The sequence below is a fragment of the Sardina pilchardus genome, chromosome 13, assembly GCF_963854185.1.
Source record: "Sardina pilchardus chromosome 13, fSarPil1.1, whole genome shotgun sequence".
In the NCBI taxonomy this organism is placed as follows: domain Eukaryota; kingdom Metazoa; phylum Chordata; class Actinopteri; order Clupeiformes; family Clupeidae; genus Sardina; species Sardina pilchardus.
Window position 1 is genome coordinate 4333816 of NC_085006.1, and position 27479 is coordinate 4361294.

At 44.8% G+C, this 27479-nt stretch overlaps 2 protein-coding genes across 2 annotated transcripts in view; one reads left to right on the top strand and one right to left on the bottom strand.

Annotated features, from left to right (window-relative positions):
• The first annotated feature begins 1449 nt into the window (after positions 1–1449).
• Positions 1450–3298, top strand: lyrm9 (LYR motif containing 9). Its single transcript, XM_062552591.1, has 3 exons — positions 1450–1682; positions 2276–2368; positions 2638–3298. The coding sequence occupies exons 1-3, from the start codon at positions 1557–1559 to the stop codon at positions 2650–2652; spliced, it is 234 nt and encodes a 77-aa protein (XP_062408575.1). The 5' UTR covers positions 1450–1556; the 3' UTR covers positions 2653–3298.
• Positions 3299–9297: 5999 nt separating this feature from the next.
• Positions 9298–27479, bottom strand: part of nlk2 (nemo-like kinase, type 2) — a 56120-nt gene continuing 37938 nt past the window's right edge. The window contains exons 7-11 of the mRNA XM_062551821.1: positions 26693–26794; positions 17717–17803; positions 15168–15366; positions 13145–13238; positions 9298–12790 (exon numbers count right to left, since the gene is read on the bottom strand). Coding sequence (XP_062407805.1) covers positions 12736–12790; positions 13145–13238; positions 15168–15366; positions 17717–17803; positions 26693–26794 — 537 coding nt within the window. The 3' untranslated portion in view covers positions 9298–12735. The remainder of the gene's footprint in view (positions 12791–13144; positions 13239–15167; positions 15367–17716; positions 17804–26692; positions 26795–27479) is intronic.

Sequence of the window (27479 nt, forward strand, 5' to 3'; positions counted from 1 at the left end):
GTGAAAGCATTGCTGAGATATGAGCCTACTTCCTGTTACTATAGCACCCCCACAGTTGTCAAAGGGCACCAAAGTTGTTGAGGCTTCTCTTAATTGGGTTCTGAGCCCATGTTCTAAGTTTGGTCTTGATACGTGAAAGCCTTGCTGAGATATAGGTTCACTTCCTGTGGATTGGCTGCTACAGGCGAGCACTTCTGTCAATTGTTCCATAAAGCAATGCAATTATAAGTCATGGTCTGAAGATGGTCTGTGCACATTTTGGTGAGTATCGGATGAAATTTGAGATCTGTGAAACTTTTTGACCGTTTTTGACCTTGTCCAGCTGGTGGCGCTACAGCCTGAATGGTAAAGTCTTGTTAATAGGTGGGTGGGGTTAGTACTTTTGCCATAGGTCAAAGCATTGCAGAGCTACTTGCATTAATGTTGTTGAAAAATGTATACATTTTGACCTGTTGGTGGCGCTAGAGTTTTGGGGTCTGGAGTCTGTAAATTGGGGGAAGTGGTCATTGACCATAGAGGAATATGTGTGTTAAATTTCAAACATTTTTACTGTATGGTTCTATGGCTTCCATAGAGATATAGGTTTAATGTCTGTGTGGCGGCTTTGCCGCCGATTTTGATTGGCTGTTAAGGGCAAATAATTTTGTCAATTCTTCCAGAAAGCAATGCAATAAGAAGGCATGGTCTGAAGATGATGTGTGCAAATTTTGGTGAGAATTGGATGAAATGTGAGACCTGTGAAACTTTTTGAAAGTTTTGACCTTGGTCTATTGGTGGCGCTACAGCATTGGTGGAAAAGTCTTGTTAATTGGTGGGTGGGGCTATACCTTTTGTATACATTGAGCAAGTTTCAGCTTGATAGGCCTAAGCATTAGAGTTATTTGCATTAATGTTGTTGAGAAATTGATTCATTTTGACCTGTTGGTGGCGCTAGAGGTTTGAGGTTAAGAGTCTGTAAGTTGGTGAAAGTTCTTAGAATTGTGAGTAGAATAAGTGTGCCAAATATCAGAACTTTTTACTGTACGGTTGAGTTCGACCAATCAGAGCTGTGGAATAATAATAAGAAAACGTAGAATCACTATGGGTTCCTCGCAGCTTCGCTGCTTGGCCCTCAATAATTCGTATACCACAAGGCTTAATTTTTTTGTAGAGTTCAAACAACATCCAGGCCCAAAATGAGATGCGACTCATTGGCAGACCAAAATTATGTGATTTGTCCCTCCTGACCTTATAATATAAGAGGATAGGCAGGCCTACATTTTTTTTCCCTCATATGTGTGATTTTTCTCTTGCAAATTTGCGACGTTATTATGCAAAGTAGGCTGGTTTTTTTACAGTTGAATTGACTGAGATTTATCTTTATTTACCTCCTTTTCATAATGTGCTATTACAGTAAAAGATAGAGGACTTTTACTTTGAAATGTCAATTGCAGCTGGGACCGAGAACATAGCGGAAGTAACGTATGTGTAGCTGTGAGTTCAAGGAGACGAGGAGGGGGGACTTTTGAGGATATCATACATAACCCTGTCAGCGGATTAGACTTTAGAATTTAGCAATGCCCCCACTTCCCGGTGCCGAACTGATCCGCACTCCAGTCCAACTCTACCGCTACCTTCTGCGATGCTGTCAAATCTTGCCATCAACAGCTATGCAAAAGCACTACAGGCATGCAGTAAGACAAGTGAGCGTGGTTTCCTCAAACCTAACCATTTCTGCTAATGTTATCCCTCCTCAGCTGTCACCTGTCACCGTCACAGGTTGAAGTGTTTACCACCGAAACAAGGAAAGCCCAAATGTTTTCTTAACACTTAGATGTTGTAAGCTTGTATTGCTTGGTTTAAGATAGGCTACACATGTGCGTTTCTGTGTGTGGGTTAGCCTACTGTGTGTGGGCAAGTGTCTCTGGTGTGGGTTGTAACCAGTGTTGCAATTAGAGTTTAAAAAAAAAAAAAAAAAAAAATTAAATTAAACATTTGAGAAAATAATATTTAATACAGTCGTTGTTTAACCTCAATCTGAGCTCTTAAAAAGGTTAACCCAAAGTAAGCATGTTGAAAGAATAGCCTAGGCTAAACTGTAAAGAGCCTTAAGTGATAGTTGTTAAGTTGAGGCCCAGTATAAGGTTTGTTTCCTAATGTGCTGCACAAGCTTAAGCCAACTTTAGCCTATAGATTAGAATCATCACTATTTTTGATAAATTAAGATGTGGACTTGCAAGAGATATAACTCTAGTAGAGCAGGGTGAGGGATGACAACATGTGCTTTGTGTTTCAGAGCTTTAATAGCCATGCTGATGAAGAAGATAAAGAGCGGATACAACTTATCATCCAAAGAGCCATCGTAGATGCTGACTGGATTCTGGACAAGGTGGGCTGGTCCACATTGAATGAGATACAATATCATATTGATGACAATGTGTTTAATTTGGGCTGGCCAGGGCATAGCCTATCCACAAAAAACAACCAACTTCGAGCATTATGATGGAAATTTGTGTTGCCAGCTGACGCCGAGCACTACAGTAGTTAGACATAAAATTACACTGAACAGCAACAGTTGTCTTTTACTACCTTAACCTAAGTGTTTCTCTTTGTATGAACGGATCATCTGTGGTTGACAAGGTCTTTTTTAAATTTCAGTATACCAAAAAGTGACCACTGGTGTTCTTTGAAGAGATGAAGAGATGGACTAAGGTTTGCCTTGTGGTGATCTGCACACGAGTTGGCGCATACCAGCTGAATGAGGGTGATCTTTGTGTCACTGCAAAGCTAGAGTTAAATACAATATGTATATATTTTGAAAATATGTCAGCATGGCCATGGAACACTATTGTATTTATTTGCGTGTAGTGTACATTTTTATCGCAAATAGTATGTACAGATATCAGTTGTCTTACTTTGCACCTTTGAAATAAAGAAGGATCAGAGATACTGCAAAAGGAAAACAGTCATGCCATTGTGTTTGTGCGGTCTGTAAAATAACTGGTTCCCCCCACACCCCCCTATCTGAGCTGTACAGTCGCTCAGTGATCAGGAAAGCCAACCTGATCACAGCGGACCACTCTCACCCCCTCCATCACTCCTTCCAGCTACTACCATCAGGCAGGCGTTTCAATGTACCACTGGCCCGGAAGAATATTTACAAGAAATCCTTCATCCCTTCTGCAATAACCATACTGAACAACACAAAATGATTACCACAGCTGATACCTCAACACCCCATGTCTTGTCCTTTTATGTCTGTGTGAATGTTTATTTGTGATTGGAGCCTTGTCAAAGAAAATTTTCTGTTACCCTTGTGTAACAGACAATAAAGTACTATCTAATCTAATCTAATCTAATCTGTGTTATGAATGGACAGTTTCAAATGACTTCCCATCATACTCTTAGCAATGTGAGGGGACTTTCTATATTGAGTCACCATCATAATTAACCCTGGAAATGGAATCTAAATAGCTTTATGCTTATGTGTCGGGGAAAGCTGTGGTTGGAGGAATGATGTTTTTCTGTTTGTCTGTTGGTACCCGTACATCTGTGTGCTTATCCGTACTCTTCTTGTGAACAAGGTGTCTCGAGAACGCCAGAAGGACATTTCTTCGTATTCACATTCAACTGACTCAAAGATGTTAAAACAAACTCAAGTATGAACTGAGTGGAGATTCTCAATACTCGTGCTGAATTCTGTTTTTGTGCAAATTCGATGAGCAGTGGTTGCTGAAAAACAAATATTGCGACATATGTCAATCTCTCGGTTTTGCAGCTGTCCATACCAAAAGACATTACCAGACACCAATGTGACCAAAACATTCCGATAGAATCCTGAATGGTTCCTGAGAGCAGGGCTGGAAGTCCCCATCTGAGTCTCCACAGCATTCTATTCCAGTTTAATAGCTCATTTATGAAAGGTGAGGTGCTGTCAGTTGCCTCTAGTGTCTGCGGCTTCACTGGATGAATCACACACCTCCAGCTGGAGCGTCACAATCCCCTTGTTTCATGGTGCGGAGGAAGCCTTGGGCTGCTGGCGCCAGTCAATGCCCTCTTTGTGAGGGAGAGGTGGCGCGAGAAAAGGGGGCGCTGGTGTGGAGGAGACATGACGCGCGGCGCGGGCGGCACCGTACCGCTGGGCACCAGCCTCCCTGCGCTCACGTTCCTGAGGCCTGACTGGACTCTGCTCTCAATCAGCAGCGGCTTATTTGGCCTGACCCAACTGCTGAGTCCAGGCAGGCCTCGCAGATCTCACATGCTCAGAGAAATCTCCACACACAAATGGCCCAGGACACTCAGATATGGCATTTAGGAGTTCTCCCAACGAGACCTTTTTCAGTGCTGGGAGGGAAGAGGGTTCTGCTGCCATTCTGTGTCATTAGCAGTCTTTAATTAAGGTGGTAACAGAACATCCATCTGAAGAAGCTGTCAATCCAGGTGGAGAATTTGCCCCACCTTTGTCCCAGGGGATGCCTAATGAGTGGCCTTAAGCTTGAAGTAAACACATCAGAGGTCTTAACATAACAGTGGTGTACTGTACGATAGAGTGTTCTGTGTATGATGTGCACATTTTCTCACGCTGCTGGGGTACAGTCGGTAGTAGGGGTATGTAGCAGGAGTTGGGCCCCGTGCTGGATGTTTCATGTAGCCCCCTCTTCTGCCTCTTTTGCGACTGTCCCGAGGCAGAGCAATAAACAGCAAAAATTACGGCATCGGTTATTCCACAAAACACAACACAACAGTGATCGAGGGAGGGGAGAGACGACCTCTGTTACATATGTAATGAATAACTAATCAAGCCATGTGCATGCCTCAGGCTTCATCACTGGGATGATATGCAACTTTTGAATATAATATAAATTTTATATGCATCAATTTCATCTTGCCCATCTTATGAGCTTCTAATAAAATAATAATACTAAAAAGGAGCAATAATACTATACAAGGAGCCTGGGAAGACACAAGAAGAACATACATGCCACTCGCATGAGTCTCAGTTGATGTTATTCTCTTTGCTAATCTCACCTGAAACCTAAAACCTCATGTCCACTCACAAATAAGCTTAATGGGTGTTTTAAGCCCCCATCTTCAACTTTAAGGCAGTGCTGCGACCGTTGACAAGGCACATTACCTTAACCCTCATCCTTGTGCCTACTATACAGTGCTGTCTGGAAAATGGCCACAAACAATGTCATCTGGAATGTGACAGTAGGCCTGTAGCCTACCCGTCAAATATTTCGACACATCCTCTTGTGAGTTTTTACTCATAGGCTAATGATTATGTTTCTTTTTATGGATTCTTCAAAGTACTGTTTACCTTCATGACAGCTTTACATTATTGCCATTGACAATACACTTAGGGGGAAGTCACCTGGAAAGTGACTTGCAATTTAAGAATGAATCACAGTGTTTCCCACAGATTAGAAGGCAATGTGTGGTGGTCCCCAGATGTATTAGGCTATGTTATAACTTCACCTCTTAAATTCCGCTGTCTGGTTGAAGCCGGAAAATATTGTAAACAAGTAGCATAGGCCTATAGGTGGCTGGCTAGCTAATCATAGTCCACTGGTTGGACTGTTCAGTTTCCCCACGCATGTTTACGTTCCAAGGTAGGCTAATAGTACGTTTTCTCCTTAGGACTGGCCCTTGTGAGTCTTGGAGTTGTATTACATTGGTAGGCCTATTGAGATGATCAGTCAACTTGAATGCACGAGTTTTAATCAAATGCACCATTCTAATAATGCTAAACGGATTTAATAATTAGCTAGTCTTCTATGCGTCATTGTTTTCACGATTGAGAATATTTTATTTAGATTAAATGTGCATGTCGAGGGGCGGGTGTCCATTGAGCGCGCACGAGAGGGAGCAGGATTATAGCGAGAGAAAGCGGGTCAAGGAAAGGAGGTTTGCATGCATAGTCTACAAAATGTCATACAATTTCATATATATATATATATATTTATATATATATATAAATAATAATTACGAAATGCAATATGTGGTGGCCGCCGGCGCGGTGTTGAATCTGTGGCGCACCGCCACTAGTCTATGTGGGGATTCGGAGTAAAACCAAATCACTGGGCATGTATGTTCAACATGTTGCAGCTGCGTGGATCTGCCTAATTCTGAGGACTTAATCAGACCGCAAGTGTGGCTTTTCAATACAAAATACTGGAGACAAATAGCACTCAACGACCCGAAATCTGTGTAGGCTATGACACATTTCAACATGAAGCCCAAGGCCAAGTAGCCTAGGCCCTATTCATAATGTATTCAATGTGAACTGCAAGTCTGACACCTAGAGCCAGACATGCAGTGTAGCCTTTCCAGAATGGGCCAAAATATCAAAATGTATTTGGAAATACCAAATATCGGACTTGTATCAAAATGTAGCCATGTATCAAAAATAAAATAGGCCTATAGGCCTAGGCCTATACGTACCTTGTATTTTGACAATACTGAAAATACTTTTTTTCCAATTGAGTATGAAATCTAGGCCTATCAATTGGGTGAGTCGATTAAGTACTTTAACGTCTGACAGCCACAGACTTTCTCTACTTGACAAAGCATTCCATAGTCAAATAAGCTGACTCCTGTTACTGAAGGTTAGTTTTAAAGTAGGTATGTTAAACTTTTCCTTAATGCCTCATAATGATATCTTGATTTAGGGTCTACTCTCTTGTTCAGATGGTCTACTCTCCATCAGCAACAATGACTCAATGACTCATTCAAATGAATGCTTAGAGGCTGCAGGTCTGATTTAGACCACACATCTCAAAGGACTTCTGCAGACAACTGGTGCGTCCACGGGAAGGGATCGTCTCGTTAAGGAGGAACGCCAGAGCATAACCACATTGCATTTGTACAATTTTCAGTTATTCAACACTATCACTAGTGTGTTTCATCACAGTAATTGCATAGCCTAGTTCAGTTGAAAATAAACACACATTTGTGTGTGCACGTCTATTCATTCATATGGCAATACATTTGAATCCATGCAGTCACATGCAAATGTAACATTCTATTATCATCCTACACAATCATTAGTCAGTAGGCTAGGAGGTGGCCACCATTTACAACCCATTGGTACTCACTACTGAACATGGGAAACCAATAATTATGGCATGATCAATATGTTCTATCATTTTAAAACAGAAAATAAGATCAAGAACTTCCCATGGTACAAACTCAGCCATGCTCTAAAAGAGAGGATTTATAGGGACCACACTGACAAAAATGACTGAATTTACCTGATTTTATCATGTACATCCATTGCACATGAATGAAATGTCTAGAATTATGGTGAAAACCAGACTACCACCATTTCTCTTTCAGGCTACAAAATTGTTTAAAGCTGTGATTACCCAATTTGATCAAGTAATTCCAATAAAATGGTTTAAGTTAAGTTTACATTAATTATTCATGTAATTTCAACATCATTGTCTTCTACAGGTGGCATGAACTGTACTGGAACATCAGTGTTTAATGAAGATAACTTTGATATGCAAGATGAAGTATTAAAATAAAACATTCTGGATATTGTGCCATACATTCATAAAGCATGGTTCATCTCAAAGCATAGCACAAGATATAACTCAGCTCCAAATTGGTTCAAAACATGACCTTCTTAAAGTAAAAACTTTTGCCAACACTTCTGTGATTATCTCAGTGTTATTCTGCCAAAGGCTCATAGGAACACATGTAATTTTCTTACTGGTTCAGTACTTACAGTATGTGGCAAAATAGCCTATGTCTGTTCAACTTAGTTTGAGAGAAAAACATGTTTTGTGGTTTAGTAACTGTGACAGACCCTCTTTTCTCCAGCATATATGCTTACATGATTATATTAGAAAATTGATTTCTCAATTGAAATTATTACACAATAAGATTGTTTCATTCTAAACTAGACTGTTATGTAATTTTATAATAGCCTATTGATAAAATGGATAGCCCTGACATTTTGTTTACGCTATATGTCTTAGAAAGTATTTTACAGAATTTTAAAAAATACAAAACACTGAGTGACACAAAGCATGGAGATATTTCCATCATCCCAATCAAATGCAAAATACAAAATAAAATGTTGTATTTTAAATGCATGTATGAGAAATACTGCCCGTGCCCGAGTGTGCCATACCATAATGCTATGATACTGATCATTAATCAGTGATGTCTTACTGATGTGTCTTGTGTTGTGTCCCCAGACGGAATTGGGTTGAGTATCTTCTGGGGTTGGGAGCCTTTGGCAGGTTTCGCAGGCATTTTGTGAGTCAACAGTTCAGCCAGTCCCATTTCATCAGGGTAAGATGAAATTTCAATTACAAAATTGCAAAGGCTAGCACCCAGACTTAATTCAGTTATGTTGTAAAGGCTATAGGGACAATGTGTGGTGTTTGTACAAATGATTGGACCGTCTATGGTCAGTAAAGGATTCTTTTAATTAGCAATTGCTGTTTTATTGTATAGTCAGTACATTTCCAGGACTATGAATAATCTTATAATGAGAAATGTATGTCCCGTTGTGAGGAATCTGCACATTGGGATGAATGTGCGCATTGGGCAACCATGGCCTACTGGTTAGGGCATCGGGCTTGTGGCCGGAGGGTTGCCGGTTCAATCCCCGACCAGTCCACGGCTGAAGTACCCTTGAGCAAGGCACCTAACCCCTCACTGCTCTCCGAGCGCTGCTGGTTGGGCAGGCAGCTCACTGCTCTGGATTAGTGTGTGATTCACCTCACTGTGTGTTCACTGTGTGCTGTGTGTGTTCACTAATAGGGTTGAATGCAGAGAAACGAATTTCCCTCCCAGGATCAAAAAAAGTATAATTCTATTCTATTCTATAATGAACATTAAATCACCTGTAAGCTGAGGAAGTGCTATCTGTCATTAACTCCATGTTGCCAAAGGGAAGCCTGACTCCTGAACGCTTAACATGTGTGTGGCCAGATGAACCATACATACGAAGTGACTCCCATTATGAGGACCATCTTAACATGGTCCATGAAGTATTTATAAGCTGAAGGAAAGAGGTGAACCTGCCTAAAGGTGCTTCCACAGCAACTCACTGAAAATCTGCAGTGTTGTCAATTGTCCTCATAGGATAACGACTGACAAGATGACTCAACAAATTCCTCAAAATACATCTCAACAGAATCAAACAAAGACAAAACGACTACCCTTAGCCTATGCAACTCTTATCTGCAGTGCCATATTCACCCACTAGATGGCAATCTGCCTGTCCACGATGAAAAATGGGAGACAAACACGTTTGTTTTTAAAAAAGAAGACAGTGGAGAGGGAACAGCAGTGTTGTCATTTTTTTCAATGTCAACATTTAATGAGCTTGACCACGGTACTTCAAATCTACATTTTTGTTGAGAGACCAAACATTGTTTTATTTTTCCCCAAGGGAAGATTGAAATTCATCTGATGCGTCTTCCAATCCCTCAGTGTGACCAACATAAGCTTTCAGGCAACTAACAGCTCTCTTTAGTATATATCGTAAAATGTATTGAAATACCATTACCTCTGAATATAAACTTCAAATGTCTTATAAAAATGCCTGACAGAAGTAGTACCTATACCTTTTGACAGAAGTTGCAGAGGTCATCAGTCTTTCACACAGCACACTACCATTGTATCATTTTATCGGTTTCATTTGCATGTTATAATTTTTTACATATCCCCCTGAAAATACAAGCATTACCATGTATTTGTACTTCATTTGAACAAAAACTAGAACCTCAATTACTGAAGGTTGACACGTCAAATAGGATTTCGGTGAACTAACAGTCAGAGAATACTTGGCCAAGAATAAGGTATGTCATTTTCCAAATAGGAATACAAGGGGCCTCCTCCTCATGTAATTTGAATTTTGATGATGACTTTCATTCCAGAGTGGGAGTTTTTTTGTAGGAATATAAAAACTGGAAGGGACATTCAAGTTTTAAATCTCCACGGTAAAATCAAAAATGTGGAGGTAAACAACCAAGTCATTGAGCTCAAGAGGTAGAGACCAACATTGTGAATCCATTATATACATATACACAATTAGTTCAGTGTTTTGTTGTCTAAAGGATAAAATAATAATAATAATAATAATAATAATAAAAGAGGGCTTCTACTTCGATACTCATATCCACATCTCTTAAGTACACACAATACACAATTAACATAATTGGCTATGTGTTCTGCTTGTAATTTGGATTATCTCTTAACACTTTCTTACTGCAAGGGGAGTTAAGAAAAGATAAACAAAAACAAAATTATATACATATATAATTATATGGGAGTCTCAGAAAAAAAAGAGAAGACAAAAAAAAAAATCACAGCCCTAAAAATGTGCAGGCCTCACCTTCTATACAGCAGTAATGTTGGAGTCTTCCTCAGTTTTTTAGGAACTGCAAGTTTTTTTTTTTTTTTTTTAATCCACTGTAGAATTTTTCTGATGTTTCATCCTAGTAGCTACTCATGTATTTACATAACATATTCAGTGGGTCATGAGAGCATGCCATTGAAACATTAAGAAAGAAATAATAATTAAAAAATCATCTAAAAATATATTAAATAGTTTCTCTTTTTTTCTGCTCCTGGGTGTGTATGGATAGGTACGAGTGTGACTATACAGTGTATGCGTAATGGCGGTGAGAATATTCCTCTGGTTTAATCCTGGGGAGTAAGAGCCTACTTTGGAGCTGGTCTTGCTCCTGACTGGACGTCATGGCCTGTCCTGGGGCTGTCTGACCCAACATGCCGACTGAAAGCTCGGGGGCAGCTTTTACAGCCCGCCTCACAGCACTCCTGCTCCCACTCCATGATGGTCCATTTCAGCAGATGTAAAAACGCATGGACAAATCAATGAGCAAACGTTAATACAAGTCTCTAGCATGGTACTTATGCAAGGATACATACGCTAGCATTATCCTTTTGCCCACACATACTCTGGCATACACACATGCACTCAAACATACATACATACACAAGCACAACCCGCAGGCACGCTCTCTCACTCTCTCACTCTCTCACTCTCTCACTCTCTCACACACGCACACACACGCACACACACGCACACACACGCACACACCTTCCTTTGGGGACCTTCGGCCATGTTTTACATGGAATAAATTAAATATCTTCAAGGAATGGTTACATCAATCATTTTCTAATGTCTGCTGATTTGCCCCTACTGTTGAAATGGACACTTCAACGTTCGCTCTTTCCTCCCTCCTGTCTAACTATGTGCCTGTTTGTCCGTGGTCACTCTGTCCTCATTACAGCGGACAGACACACCGCATGACCGCTCCTCATTGGCTGCCAACTCCACAGAGAAAGAGGCAGAGCAGCATCCTCTTGTCCTCTCACTTATCTGTTTGTGAACAGAGACTGCTCAACAAGCACAAGGTTGTCTCCTCTGTCCTTACAGCAAGGGACCTGGCATGACTAAGCCTACTATGACCAGGTCTCGGACAACACTTCAAATAAAGAAAGAGCCCGAACACAAAAACATGGAAAGAAAGATACTGCCTCCCCCCCCCACCCCCCAGTCTGTGAAAACTCCACTGTCTTGCTCTCAGTTTTGTCCAAAAGACTTGATCCGCGCGGGACCTCTGGAGAGCCCACGTGTTTTCACAGCGCCCTCAACTGCCCGCACTCCAAGCTCCTGGGCAAGGCCACAGCCTCATCGCTCTGCAGTCTGTGCTGTTAGGGAGACACAGACCCCGCAGACCTCAGAGTCAAGCAGGGCTAACAGCTCACTACGCTGACTGGAGCTAAACAAAGCAACAGACAAAAATAAAATAAAATAAAATCAGGATATACGGCCTGTTACTACAAAAGTAGGAATGGTAAGAAAGAGACTGAAAGAGATAGAAAGTGAGAGGCAAACACCAAGAAATTAAAATCTAACGTACATGAACTTCTTATCATAATGCTTAACAGTATGAGAGTATAAATAAAATACAGCACATTCAGGTCATCCTTTCAGTCAGGACAGTGGGGGAGAGAGAGCAAGAGAGAGAGAGAGGAGGAAAGTGTGGTGTCTTCTGCGTGTGGCTCAACAGACCAGACCCCAGCCTCTTGAAGACAGACGAATAAAGGAGGATCCAAACGGCACACAGGGACTCTCGTCCACCACCTCGTCTGTCTTTTTCTTCCTCCTCTTCCATGTCTTTTTTCCCCTCTCAGATCTTCTGACAGCCGTGTGTTTGACTTGAACAGGACGCAGAGAAGCAGAGCGCTGGGCCCAGCTCACACTTCACATTCCTGTCCACAGTGGGCCAAGAGCCTCCAGAAACACACACACACACACACACACGCAGACTTCGGTGCGTGTGTATGAGTTTGCGTGAGCGCATTCACAAAATTATTGTTCGCCTTTCACCCACGAGTCCTCTCCCTCCAACCCCATCCATCCCCTGTTTTATCTAACAAAAACACACTCTAATCAGCAGTGGTTGGTACATCAACAAAAAAAGAAAAACAACCAAAAAAAAAGAAGAAAAACAAAATCCATCTTCAGTTAGTATTACAGTACACAATGTGATAAGAAAACGTCTTTCCTTGCTAGTCCTAGACTCCAGTGAAATGCTACGTAGTTGTCTGGGGTGGGTGGGGGGTTATGGTGGGTGCCTGGTCCTCTTCAGTAGTTCTGAGTGGGGGGGTTCGTGGTTGGGATGTGAAGGAGTTTCATGGAGGACACTTGGGCAGGGCTGTGGCCACCAGGGGGCGCTGGACCTTCCCAGCGGTCAGTGGGCTTTACTCCCACACCAGAGGAGACGGGGGCATCTCAGAGGGCTGAGCCACCGTGGAGCTGCAGGAGGGGGGGGGGGGGGGGAGAGAGAGGAGGACCATGGGTTGGGCAGAGGAAGTGAGAATGGGAGGAGAAGAGACAGAGATTCATGAGTTTTACTCTTGGCTGCACTGATTTTAGTATTTTAGCATTTTAATGCAATCTCCACAGTCTCTCTCTCTCTCTAACACACACACACACACACACACACACACACACTCTCACAGTGATCATTTTTCATGTGAATAAATGCATGTGTAAACATTTTGCCCATGCCATGCCCATAGAGCTGGTGGCACACGGGTGGGCGGGCGCTGCTGAGGGGCCTGGTGGTCTGGCAGCTGGCGAGGAGCGGCTTTGAAGGGAGCGTCTTACCTGATGAAGCTTTTGAACGCCGCAGACTGGGGGTTTATGCAGAGTGGCACACGGTTCCCCTTCTGCTGCTCCAGAATGAACTGGTGGATGATCTCTGCAAAAGAGAGAGAGAGGAAGAGAGAGAAAAGGAGAGAGAAAACACAGAAGATGAGGGGATGAGGTGGAGGAGGACCAACGCTACACCACTTGCAGTCGGCCTCGCTGCCTCAAGCCATCTTTGTACTTTGTCTCCATGTGAAAGAGAAAATGCTGAGTTTGGTAGAGGGCTTAACACTGAGTAGGATAGGAAAGTAAAGCAATGCATACAAAACCCACTGCAAGTATGCACAGAAGGTATGTGCGAGGTTTGGCAGTTAGCACCATTTTATTCTTGATTTTCTAAAGCATCTGATCAGAAATGGCTCAAAAGCAACACGGGAATACATGGGAAAGTGGGCTTTCAAAACTAACCCTAACTAAATACAGTGCATTAAGTTCTATAAAGACTAGCAGTCATGATGAAAACACCTCAAAATATTTTAATTAGATATCAATCTAATCTTAATATCAATCTTAATGGAATACAATTATTAACTGAGTTTGGGTTAATTAGATATAGTTGGGTGTTTGGCATCTCTGATCAAGACCATTCTTGAGCGGTATTAAGACAAATAACAAAGGGAAATAATTACAAATAACAGTGGAAATCAATTAATAACATGCTTTGCTAATCAATGAATCTCCTGAGCCACTGTGTCATGTGCTGCTCTGCTAAATGAGTCCACGGTGTGCTATGGCGCTCGGCGCTCTGCATGACTAGCTCAGGAAACAACCCCAACCAGCTCTTCTCACGGTGGCCTTACTTTAAGAAGCTTTGACTTGCCATGCAGTTGACTACCTCCAATCTGCCTAATCCCCAGGGTGCACACCAGGCAAGGGGCGAGGGAGAAAAATAATACGTGCGAGTGTGTGTGTGTGTGTGTTTTCTTCGCTTCATCTCTATATACACACAGTGTGTGTGTGTGTGAGAGAGAGAGAGGGGGAGCGTAGAGCGATAGAGTGATAGAAAGACAGGAAGTGGCATGGCGAGGAGAGGCGCAGCGCGGCGCGGCGCTGGAGAGAGCCCACGTGAGCGAGGAAAGCGAGTGCAAGGGAGAGTTAACGCCAAGGAGGAGGATGAGAACGGAGCAGGTTTATTTAGAGCGCTCCTCTGCGGTAAGCCTGCTTTTAGCCGACAGGCTCCCTAATGCCTGCTGACAGGGCAGGCCACCAGTGATCGGGGGGAGGGGGGGGGGGGCTGTGCATATACGTATGTGTGTGTGTGTGTGTGTGTGTGTGTGAGTCTCTGTGGATGGGGTGTTCATGGGGGGTGGTTTGAAAAGCACAAAACAGGAATTAGAAAAACCATGGCTGATGAGGGGAGAGCAGCAGAGTGGCTGCAACAGATCTGATTAGGGGCTCTGGGGCTAGTGCTACTGCTGGGGCTGGGGCTGCTGCTGCTGGGGGCTAAGCGGCGTGATGGCCACATGCTGCTGCGTCCCGTCACCATCAGCGCTGAGCCCAGCTGAGCCGCACCACGCCGCACTGCGCAGGCCCGCTGCTGACCGATGAGGGGCCCGCGGTGGGTACTGACCACACATCAGGCCCGTGTCCTTAATGCTCATGGGGCTAATAGGTAGGGTCTCTCATCGAGCGCACATCAAAAAAGCTACACTTATACAAAAGCTCTAATACTCTAATAGGGATTCATGTACATGACTGATCATTGCACACTGACCAACAACACAACAGCACTCTGTATTTACTTAACTACCACACCTGCCAGACACCACATTAAGAACACCACCACATTAGGAAGAGTGCAACGCTTTCTAAATCACACACATACAGTACGCACAAAATCGGAGTCCTGCAACAAGACAAAAGGTGACCGGGAAAGAGGTGTTTTATCTTTGCAGTATTCAAATAGAAACGCAGGAGCCATCACAGATGACAGCATCTGCCTGAATGGCTACCTGAGGTGACCTGAATACCAGACACTCACCTTTCACCTGTCTGACCGACGTGAGATTCTTCTCAAACCCGTCGTCGAACTTGGGATTGGTGACGGGCTCGAAGTCGCTGGTGTAGACCCGGCCCGTGGAGGTGGTGTAGCAGCACTTGCACATGCAGGTGTGGTAGCGCAGGCGGCCCTCGTCCAGGTACGGGTGAGCCAGCGCGTCCTTCGCAGAGATCCGCTTTGACTGGACGAGAGATGGGGAAACAGACCATGAAAGGTTAAAGGTGACATAGAATGGAAAAAAAAATTGTCTTGGTTTTGAGGAATTAGCTCTTCGGTTATGCACAACCTCTCCCATCACGAACATGAGGCATGGTTGTGCCCTCCTTCACATAAAAATCTTGAGCTGAACTTCTGAAGCAGAATTAGAACAAAGCCTACTTGTGATGTCAAATATCGCAAAGCCCTTCAATAGTTCAAAAGTTCAATTGGGGCTGCCAAAGAGGGCACCATTTAGTCAAAAGGACCATTTCAATTCCCAGCCTATTTATAAGGTTTTAATTGGGCTTGTAAAACTGCAATTGAGTTTATTTTTTAGAAATCAAAGTTGAATATATACTATTTTAACATCAGAGAACACAGTACAATACTCGATTCATCCATTCTATGTCCTCTTTAACCTAGAGACACCATCAGCGGAGCAGCGGAAACACTTCCAGGGCGAGCCACAGGAGCAGGGGCCCTCCTTGGTGGAGATCCACTTTATTTTTTTGTTATGGACCACCTCCATGGAATTTCTGGTAGTTACATAATTCAATATGTGAGGCTGCGTTAATAAGGACAGCACAGCCTCAATCTGTAACCTGGGTAACTCCACAGGGTGTAGCGGGTGAGAGGAGACTCATAGAAATAAACACGCTGCTGCCATTAGCTTTGCAGCACAAACATATCAGGCTCTCCTTTAATAAACACACATTAAGTCCTTATGTACAACAGAAAAGGGAATCGTGTAAATCTACTTCAATTACTAGGGTGCCTTCATTTGTTCATTTCATAACCAAATCCAAAGTGCCTTTGAGGGCAGACAGAGAGCTCATTTGGATGTGTCTTATCAAAACTGTAGGCTTTGTTGTAGCTGCATCCAAGTGTTCAGTATCTGCTAGGTACGTCTAATCTCATCTCTGCAGTTTGACAGCATAACATTGATCTCTCGCTTACAAAATTGACCATTTAGTTATTGCATGGCTACACAGGTTACGCAACTACACTGCACAGAGAGCAAAACACGCCAGTAGCCTCACAGTCAGATCAGAGCCTTAATGTGCAACCAACAGTAAGACAGGAAAGGCATTTTTATGGATTTTACAGCATACCACTCTCCCAGTTTAGACTTCATTCTCCCATTTACCATTCTAATTGATCTGTAATGCAACTGGGACAATTCCATAAAATGTCTGTTTCGTTGTCACTGTCCATTAAACATGCTTTGTTGCCGACACGGGCCACAGAAACTAACATAGCTCTGTAAATTGGCCATTCACAGTAGGTCTGTCGGATTAGTAGCACCAGCCACATGAAGCTGTTTGTCCGTAAAATACAGCTGTAGTATCATTCTCTAGTTCTTCATCTCATAAGCACTTACTCCATTTTTCTCCCTAAGGTTACCCATTCCCAAAGTCTTTACATACATTTTTCCACTTTATTGTACATGAAAAATTTCCCTAATGTCTTGCAGGTTGTTTCATGTGTTTATGAAGTGTTTATGTGTTTATGAAGCTCATAAGTAAACATACTGCGTGGATTTGTGAAGACCATGGCAATGACTATACTTTAGTGGTTTGAATGGTGCTGGGCTTTTATAAATTCATATCAAATTCAATCGTTTCACAATGATCCTTTTTCAATTTAAATATTTTCATAACAGGCGCTGATGTTTGATGTCTGAAACCAAGCAGACACTAGAATTCCTGTGGATATAATTGGCTAAAGAGAAACAAATTCAATGCTGCACCCATAAATTCATATGCTGCTTCACCTGTCCCACAAAGGCTTCTCTCTATTCTAGTATCCTATGAGTGTGTGTATATGCAAATAACAATTCTTCTCAGTTACTCCCTTTGATGTTGTGCCATTTGCAAGCTGTTATTACATCACATATGTAAAGCAGTTTGTGGTCTTATGAAATTAGGGCTGTTATATTTTGAAGTCTAATATTGTTCTCCATCCTGGGCTGACAGCTACAGCATAATCTTACAAGTTTGAACTGGAGAGCAAACTGCCTTACAGTCAACCTAATTGATGGCAGCAACACGTTTCCCCCTGCACAACTGAGAGCAAGTGAAATGAAATGATCACTGCATCATTGCATGTCTTTACTGCGATACGTGCAAACCTGAGGAATGAGAATCCTTCCAAATGTTGCTCAATATTATAGACATATAACCTTCGTATGCCACATTTAATTGATACTTCCTCCATCCGGTGCAGTTCATCAGAAACCTTCAGAGTAAAATCAGTCAAATGGTACAATACTATTCCTACTGGCTCACCAACCAGGGTGGTGGTATTGATTAGCAGGTGCGGTGGGTACTCACTGGATCAAAGACGAGCATCCTGCAGAGCAGATGAACGGCTTCATGAGTGGCCTGGCTGGACAGTGTGTAGAGCACTGGAAGAGATGGCTGCAGGAGACACACACACAGAGAGACACACACTCAGCACATGCTCATAGGCCCCTGACAGGGACTCACACACAGGGCTGTAGAATATAGTGTAGTGCAGTGCACAAATCAAATCAGGGCATGCGTATCTCCCCTCTGGAAAAAAAAACACATTGTGATCCCTCCATAATGAGCTAAACTAATGAGCCAACAATTGCCTCAAAATTTGTTTACATCCCACTCACACCATTACTTCATTGATTTGCTCATTCTCAATGCTTGAACAATCTCTTGAGTGAGTCTTTACATGTACACAGAGCAAACCCACAAATTAAAACGTAGAACCACAGAACATCTGGATACAAATACTGATTAACCATCAGCAATGATGCACCTTGCAACACCATGCCACCACAGTCTTTTCATGGGAAGGAACCAATATATTCTCTTTGGCTTCTTTTCTGCCATCAACACAATGCTGCCCCTCACTCTGTCACCTAAATTCAAAACCGTTCCACTCCTTATCGATGACAAAGAAATAAAAGAACAACCACTCTACACAAGAACAAAACATACTCCAACATTTAACATGTACTCCAATGCAGCCCAGTGCTAAAACCCATCGCTACACATCCCACAGAGCATCCAGCGCAGCAGGCAGGTCCTGGTGCTGGAGGAGGCACTCAGGACACTTAGGAGAAGGATATGGAATCAGAGTCATTTGAGGGAAGCAATCGCTGGGTGACATCTCGTTCCCTCTCCCGCACAGCAAACAGAGTGATCTCTCTAAAATGATAGCTGCTGCTTATCTGAGAAGGATGTGGGACAAGCAGAACAATGAGCCGGAGTTATTTTTACACTGTAATTATCTCCTCCGTTCCCCACCACCACCTCCCCCACCTCCCCCACCTACTACCTCCAACTGATCCATCCATACAGCCCCCCCCCCCTCTCTCTCCCTCTCTCGCTCTCTCTCTCTCTCCCCCTCTCCTAGCAGAACAGCAGAGTTGATTGAAAAAGCCCACCGGTAATCGTTTGCTTCCCCGATCAGTTTTTTCCTCCCTGTTTTCTGTGCCTAAGTGATGTGTGATGTGCAAGAGTGCTCTAGTGTGTGTGTGTGTATGTGTGTGTGCGCGTGCGTGTGTATGTGCGTGTATGTGTGAGTGAGTGTGTGTGTGTGTGTGTGTGTGCGTCAGTGTGTGTGTGCGTGGGGTGGGGGGTAGGGGCTGTCTGCTGGTGGCTGACTAGCTGATTGAATGGCAAGGTAGTCAGCAGACAGCTGCTTCACACTCTCTCTCTCTCTCTCTCTCCTTCATTGGAAGCCCCCTCTTCCTCACATCAGTGAGAAGACCACGAGATGAGATGAGATGAGTGGAGAGGGGTGAGGAGGAGGATGATGAACGAGAGACGGAGAGGAAGAGAGAAAGAGGGAGAGAGAGAGGGAGAGAGAACGAGAGACTAACTGAGTGAGACGAGTATTTCCTCTGTTTGGGTCTCAGTGGAATTCTATGAATGTACAATAATGAGCGAGTTTTTCCTCAATGGAGAGCGAGAGAATGAGTAGGGGTGTCATATTTGTGACAGTCTGCTCTGGGAGTGGTTTTTTTATTATTGTTGTGTGTGTCTACTTGAGTGCTCTCGCGGATGTCTCTGTGTGTGTTTTTTTTTGGTTTGTCTGTGAGAGTGTGTGCTTGCGTGGGAGTGTGGCAGAGAGCACAGTAGCATTAGAGTGCATTAGCTCAGGATTAGCTGGGGATGTTGCGCCAAACAGATGAAGGGGGGAGCAACTGAGTCTGATAGAGAGAAAGAGAGAGAAAGAGAGGGAGAGAGAGAGAAAGAGAGAGAGACAGAGAGGAAGAGAGAGAGAAAGAGAGACATTTCCTCCACCCCGATGCCCCAGTCTGAGATAATGCATAATGACTAAGGAAGGAGCAAGCGAATAGTATAATCACCACACTAACACACTGAGTTCCCACCCCACACCAGCAACATAATGGGATAGTGAAATCCCTTCACACACTGTTGGCCCATGGCCTCTTGAAACACAGGATGTGTGCACCCAAACACCTTTCCCATTCAGGCCACCTACAGTCCTGAAATAACCTGATGTAAAGCCCAGCGTTTGTTTGGCCCTGCCATTACATCACATCTCCTAGTGAGGCCAGGCCTTTGGCAGACTGAACTTGAACTTGGTCATGAACTGTGTCAGTACCCCTGACTTTTTCCATCCCAACTCTGCACTGACGTTTACTGTAACTTTGTTTAGATCTGCTGCATTATGTGAAGTTCAAGACCAAGACATCTTGTTCTCATAAACGGCTTTCAACACTAGCAGTGAGTGAGAGGCCACCTGGTGAATGTGTGTGCCATGGCCTAAATGATCTGTCAGAGAGAGAGAGCGAGAGAGCTAGTGGCTTCAGCGGTTTGAGCAGACGCACTTGCGAGCGGAGGCCCCTCACCCCCACAGCATGGAGTGCAGCGGCGACCCAAACACTCCAGACAGACAGGGCTGATAAACAGCACAAGCAGGCAGGAAGGAAGGTTTGCACTCCACCAGGGCTGAACAAGGTCAGGGATTTCACAACATGCCACAGAGCTCAGCCAAGGATCTCTACAAACCGTTCTGTTCTCAAAACGACAAGATCATTTGAATAACCTCAAGCGCTAAGGCCACCATCAACAACCTAGTGCTGCTGGATGTTCTTGACTTTTTATGTTTAACTTAACATCAATTATATTTACATATCCCATTATAATTCATTCTTTTCAACCCCATGATGATCTCTCATCTTGGTTCTTGGTTCCACTGGTAAATAGGAACCATAAGTGGGATCAAGTGTGGGTGCAGGTCCAGCTCCCTCTAGAGTCTCAATATATCTATATTTTAGCCTGCTGTTGTTAATCGGACTGACAAGGTAATGATTCTCACAAGGTTTATTGGGCCACCGTTCTTGAAGTTGCATGACTTGCATGACATGTTTTTTTTTCCGTAACGACTCGCTACGCCTATGCATTCTATGCTAGGTGACCGAATCGCCTATTACAAGTACGTTTACCATCAAACTAGCTTCATGAAGGAGAAGAGGATGGGGGAGGGGGTAAATATGCAGGTGGGTCATCAAAAAAAAGAGAGTCAGTACAAATACAGCTCCAGTAAACTTGTGACTAGTCAACAGGGTCTTCCCGGCATGTAGCCTCCAGCATCAGCCAGCGCAGGCTTCCTGTGGCGCACCGCAGGCCATGTGACCTGCCCCTACTGGCAGCAGCAGAGCCCCAACCCCACCGCCGGCTCCCCACTGAGCCCCAGCATGCCTGGAAACAGGTAGAGCAGCAGACCACCGCCCTGTGCCCCGCGCCCTGCACCCCGCGCCCCCGGCCTGCTCTGTCTGTGGCTGGGGCCGGCACACTGTGGCCAGGGGCGCGGGGCCTCCTCCTCCACAGCCACAGGACAAACAAGTCATTCATCTAGCCGCCACTGTGTGACAACAACAGCGCTGTCTTCCATTGGCCTCCAACACAACAACAGAGAGCAGCGGCTGGAAAATTATAAAATTAATCTGGGTAAACAACTTATGCACTTATGCAGTGGGCAACAGGAAACCAAGTATAAAAATCCAGCCCTGGTAAAAAAATGTATTTATTTGCAATTGCTAGGCAACTGTATGCTGAATGTACAGAAATGGATCACTAAATACTTTAATACTGAGCCGATCTAGAAATCATTCTACAATAGAGTGAGGGGGAGAGAAACACATGACGTCAGAAGAGAGTCACTGCAGCTGACAAACCAAAAAGGACAGACATTGATGCTGCTGTTGGAAAGGAAAAGAGATGAGAAGAGAATTAGGGTGTAAAAGTGAGGTGCTTGTGTGTGTGTGTGTGTGTGTGTGTGTGTGTGTGTGTGGGGGGGGGGGGGGGGGGGGGGCGTACCGACGACAGCCAGAGAGAGAGAGAGAGTGAGTGAGTGAGTGTGAGAGAGAGAGAGTGAGTGAGTGAGTGTGAGAGAGAGAGTGAGTGAGTGAGTGAGTGTGAGAGAGAGATAGCTCGGAGGGCAGGGGGACGTGAGGTAAGGTGAGGTGATGAGTATACCGGAAGCCAATCACAGATAGAGAGAGAAGAGAGACAGAGACAGAGACAGAGACAGAGACAGAGCGAGAGAGAGAGAGAGAGAGAGAGAGAGAGAGAAAGGGGCCTGAGCCAGCTCTCACACTCCTCTAACTCAATGACGCGGTGAGGAAGTAGCATTTGCCAAATCAGCCCACTTCCTGATTCAGTCAAAGCTTCAGCCCATGCGAGTCAAGTTTCAAAAAGAAAGAAGATCAAAGCCGTAAAAGGCCTTTGGCATCCTCTTCATCTCCCTCATCGTCATCATCATCATCAACATCAAGCATTCATTAAAAGCAGCTCATCTCGTGTCATACTGGGGCATCAGGCTGGAGGCAGGAACACTCCCCTAGCGCCCCTTCCCAGCCCCACGCTATTGAGAAGATAAAAGAGCTCTAGCCATATATTTGAAGAAGTGGGCTAAAGACTACCATACCACCTGGATATTTAAACTAAGCTCAGCATTAATGAAAAAGTTCTAATCTTCAAAAAAAAACAAAAAACATTTTCATTTAGAGAACTGTGCTAAAGATCAAAGCTGTGGTATAGCATAACAACTTTTGTTTTTGTTTTTGAATTGACCTTTACATTTCTATTAAAACTACAACGTTATTTGAGATCTGCAAAACAATATCGAGAGCACTTCAAATGATTTGGCTTTAGCCGTGTTATGTTTGGCGATGATGGCCTTAGCAAAAATATGCAAGAAGCTTGCAAACATTCTTTATCCCAAAGTGTGCTGCCTAGACCCCCCAACACACACACTCCGTACTGTACAGATAGAGTTATCAATCATTAATGCTGACCCCACATAAGCGTCACAGCCAGGAGAGGCATGACATGAGGGGCTGAAACCTGATCTGACCTCACCATGTCCAACTACACGTCCGCACGCACACACACACACCGACCCACACACACACACACACTCGTACACACACACCCACACCGACACACACACACACACACACCCACACACACACACACCCACACCCGCAGCCGGAGAGCACCATATGGGTGCACCCACCAAGATAGTGCAGTGTTTGGGAGGGTAGGAACATTTTGTACTTTTCTCTCATTAATTCTCTCACTGTAATGCAGTCAAAACAGCTTCATTGGAATGGCAAACACATCCATTATTAAATAACAGCAGAGTGAATGTGCCCCTACTGTATATATGTATAAGTGAATGCATCAGTATGAGGATCATGTTTCCTGAAATGTTAAGGGTACAGGTCAGATTGCACACAACTTGTACAACTTTCTGTTTCAGCTTTATACTCTGCTCTGCTGCAGTGAGCAGGGCCAGGTTGTAGTAACGATATACAGATATTCATGTGTAAATTGCTTAACATTGTAAAGCTTAGTGGATGTGTGCGAGTACTAATGTTTATGCTATCTGGGTGTTCAACATACGCAGTGACGTGGATGCAGTCTGACCCAGGTGTCACTGGCTTGATCAGGAATGCAGTGAGAAAAACAGGTCATGGCTTGGAAGTGTCTCTCCTGTAACACCCCTCAAACTTTGACAAAATTTGATGAAGTACACACACAATTGGGTTGTGGCAAACAGCAACAATATCATTTGGGGGTTTTTTACGACGCTGAAGCTACACAGAGTTTGGTGGGAAAACTGAGCTTAACCAATCGATCCCCAGGCTTGGGTTTGGGCTTGGGTTTGTATATGGAGAGGAATTAAAGCCCTCAATATTTCACACCATACCTGTTCCATTAGGTAGAACAAACTCAAATTCCGCAAACCTCTGTCCTTTCTCTCTCTCTCCCTTTCTCGCTCTCTCTCCCTGCTCCCCCTCTCCCCCACTCCATTCAGGAGGACATCTTCTGCAGAAGAGATGAAATGCACTCACCCTCCATCACTGATGCTAAGAGCCTTGCAAAATTAATAGGAGTAATGAGCTCCCATGTGGAGGAAGCAGCCCATCTTTTAAAGTCAGAGCTCTTTTTAGATTCTCTCTCTCTCTCTGCTCCCTCCCCCTCTCCTCTCTCTCCCTCTGTCAAACACGGCTCCTCTTTTCACTCTCTTGCTCCTCTTCTGCCTCGTCTTCCTCCCTCCTCAACCACGGCGTGTCAAGAGTGGCCACGGCCATCTCTGCCCCCTGCCCTTCATATCTGACATCCACGAGCGTGTGTGTGAAAAGAACAGAGAGAGAGAAAAAAACGAGAAGGAAGGTCAACGGAGGGGCTTCTGAAAAGCAGCACATTTTTCCATGACCCCATTTCCTGTGATTCTGCTATTGCAGGAGCCTAGTGGTGGCAGTTCGTCCAGTCTCTCTCCAGTGGTGGTGAGGTGGTGTGAGTGTAGGTGTGGGTGTGGGTGAGGGTGTGGGTAAGGGTAAGGGTAAGGGTGAGGGTAAGGGTAAGGGTAAGGGTAAGGGTAAGGGTGAGGTGTAAAGCCCTGTTGGGGTTGTGGGTGCTGAGCCTCTCCTCTGCCATCTTAATCATCTCCAGGTCTATCTCTGCCAAACCCTCTCATGTGCAGCAACGCCCCACACACCTGTCCGCCTACACCACCAACCCCCATTTCAGACGTTTCAAACCTCATCGTCTTACGTGTAGAGTGAATTATATTTACAGCTACAGTATGCTACCGCGTGTATAAGACTGCACACTCACCCCATCTCATGTACATCCAACCCAAAGTGGTCGAAAACATCAGAGCCCATTCACACATGTCTTACACACACTGTCTTTCTCTTACTACAGTGTCATGGTTCAGCTATGCACAAAAGGCCTGGAGCATCAGATGTTAGTTGTAACCAACCAACATTTCTATGGGCATCCTACAATTATATTCCCCATGCTCAAAGCTCAGCCATCTTTCTGGGGGCTACAGAGATGAGCGGAGTTGGCTTTCACCATCAGTGCCGGAGGGTTGTGGAGCCAAAACCAAAAACCCTACGATTTCTAAACATCCCACTCTGTAACCTGGAGGCCAGTCAATGGGCATGATTAAAACAGCATGCTTCTGATGGCTAGCCTGGTGCACAACTCTAACTCACCACACCAAGCAGAGACAGAGGGTGGGGATGAGCAGAAGGGAGGGAGAGAGAAAGACAGAGAGAGAGAGAGGCACTGAGTAAAACCCATAAAGAAAGACAGAAGAAAGAGAGAAAGTGTGAAGTGACAAGGTCAGCCAAATGCCAACTTGGAAAGTGTGTGTGTGTGTGTGTGTGTGTGTGTGCGTGCGGAGAGACACTTGCTTGGGAGCAGGTGGACAGGAAGTGTGTGTGTGTGTGTGTGTGTGTGTGTGTGTGTGTGTGTGTCTGTCAGGCCTCTCCCCTAGATGAATGTGAGAGTGAAAGGCTGGGGGGTGGGGTGAGTGGTTGCTAGGCAAGTGGCCAGCCAGAGAGCTGTGCATTGTAAGAGGTCGATGAGAAGAAGGCAGCGACACACACACACACACGCACACACACACACGCGCACACACACACGCGCGCACACACACACACGCGCACACACACACACACACGCATATTCACACGCACGCATACACACACACGCATACACACACACACACACGCATATACGCACGCACGCACACACAGACACACACGCATACACACACACATGCATACACACTCCAGCTTGCATTGCACTTTGTGCTCTTCCTCAGGAAGGGTATTTTGCCTTTTGGGACGGGCATTTGCAGAGACAGTGAGCCAATATCCTCATGCCAATCAGGCACAGACATGCGCACGCGCACGCACACACACACACACACACACACACACACACACACACACACACAGGCAAACACACAGGCCTATGCTATCAAAACATCACCTACAAACTATTCCATTCATTGTTACTGTAACAGGAATACATGGCTACACACGTCAGGACAGAAAGCACTGGACCATTTGTCCAGAACCATGCAGGACAAACAGTGACCATGTCTGTGCTGAGCGTGTGCCTGTGTGTGTGCCTGTGTGTGTGCATGTGCTCTGTATGTGTGCTTGTGTGTGCCAGGAGGCAGTTAATCATGTGATTTGGCCTCAGCACAACCAAAGCCCATTAGATCAGAATTAAAATGAGAGACGAGGGGGGAAAAAACAAGGCCATCAAAACTAATTACAATAATCAAAATCCAAAACAAATACAACTCAACCTGTGCACTTGGCACACGGAACAACGGAGAGGAGGAAAAAAGGGCTCTTGTCTCGACAGCGGCGTCTCAGCAAATCAATGAGGTTTGGATAATGAAGACACACAGGCAGAGAGAGCAGGGGGCGCAGGGGGGAGCAGAGGGAGCACGAGGAGGCTCTTCTCAGGGCCAGGCTCCACGCTGGGGGCCGAGGAGGAGGAGGAGGAGGAGGAGGAGGAGAGGAGGTGGGGGGAGCGCCCTCAAGATGGACAGCTGTTCCCCCCCCCACGCCCCCCGTCTTGACAGAGGCTCGAGAGGGGGAGACTATAAATCAGCAAACTCGGGCCGGTCGATAGCGACTGCCAATCATTTTCCTGATGGAGGTCAGCCATGCAGGACAAACTTAGCAAACAAACCGCCAGAACCGCAGCCGTGTAGCTCGCTCTGACCCTCACCAAAAGAGTGCACGCGGGTGATCGCAGTAGTTAGAGTCTCAAACTCAAAAACCTCCACAAGTTTGATAATCCAAAACAAATAAATAACCACAAAATCAGACGGACCGATAACTCTTTTGCAGTAGAAGCACCTATCCAAAGGCAGAACACACTTATCAACCTACAGGTATTAAAAAATCCATTTCCCAACCGAGCTAATTCAGTATGTAGACAGGACTGGTGTTGCGCTGGGTCCCGGTGCCCTACCTGTTTGTGGGGTCCCCGCAGGATGTGAGCTCTGGCCCCCTCACACGCAGTCCTCATGGCCTCCAGAGACGGCGTACCCAGCAGGTCTGTGATCAAGTCCAGCTGGAGGAGGAGAACACACACACACACACACACAGAGTCAACAACATGCACATAAACATTCACAGCACATGTACAGCACGCCCACCCCAGCAGTATCTCGGTTACTGTTTGTGTGCAGCACTGCATATACCCACAAACACAGATAAGCACTCTGACTCATGCTGACGTCTCACAGAGGAAAGATAGTCCTCCTACACAGCATGTTTTCCGTACACTTTCTGTATTAAGTATCTTAACAGGAAAGCAATGTGCGCATATCATTAAGATCATGAGTTCCATTCCCTACAAGGTCTGTAAAAATCCATACCCTCTCTGTACTGCCGCTTACTTGTGACAGAGAAAAATATACTCTATCTGTTTAATACATGAATGCAAACGATCCTTGTTCTTCTGGTTTCTGGCCAACTGGATGTTTGGGTGCTTTTGAACGTAAGCATGAATGAACCCTCTTCTGTGAGCGCCAGAGCTGCACGCTGCATCCTCCCGTTCGCTCACACCCTCGCCGACAAACCCAGAGGAGACGCGGAACCCACATGAATCCTCAGAAACCCATTAGCCTCAAAGCCCACACAGCGCCACATATTATCACAACACGCCGCGCTGCAAATCCTGTGTGGGCTTTTCCGAGAGAGAGCCACCGCGGAGCGACGCCGATCCCTTTAAGTTCTGCCCACCGCACCGCACC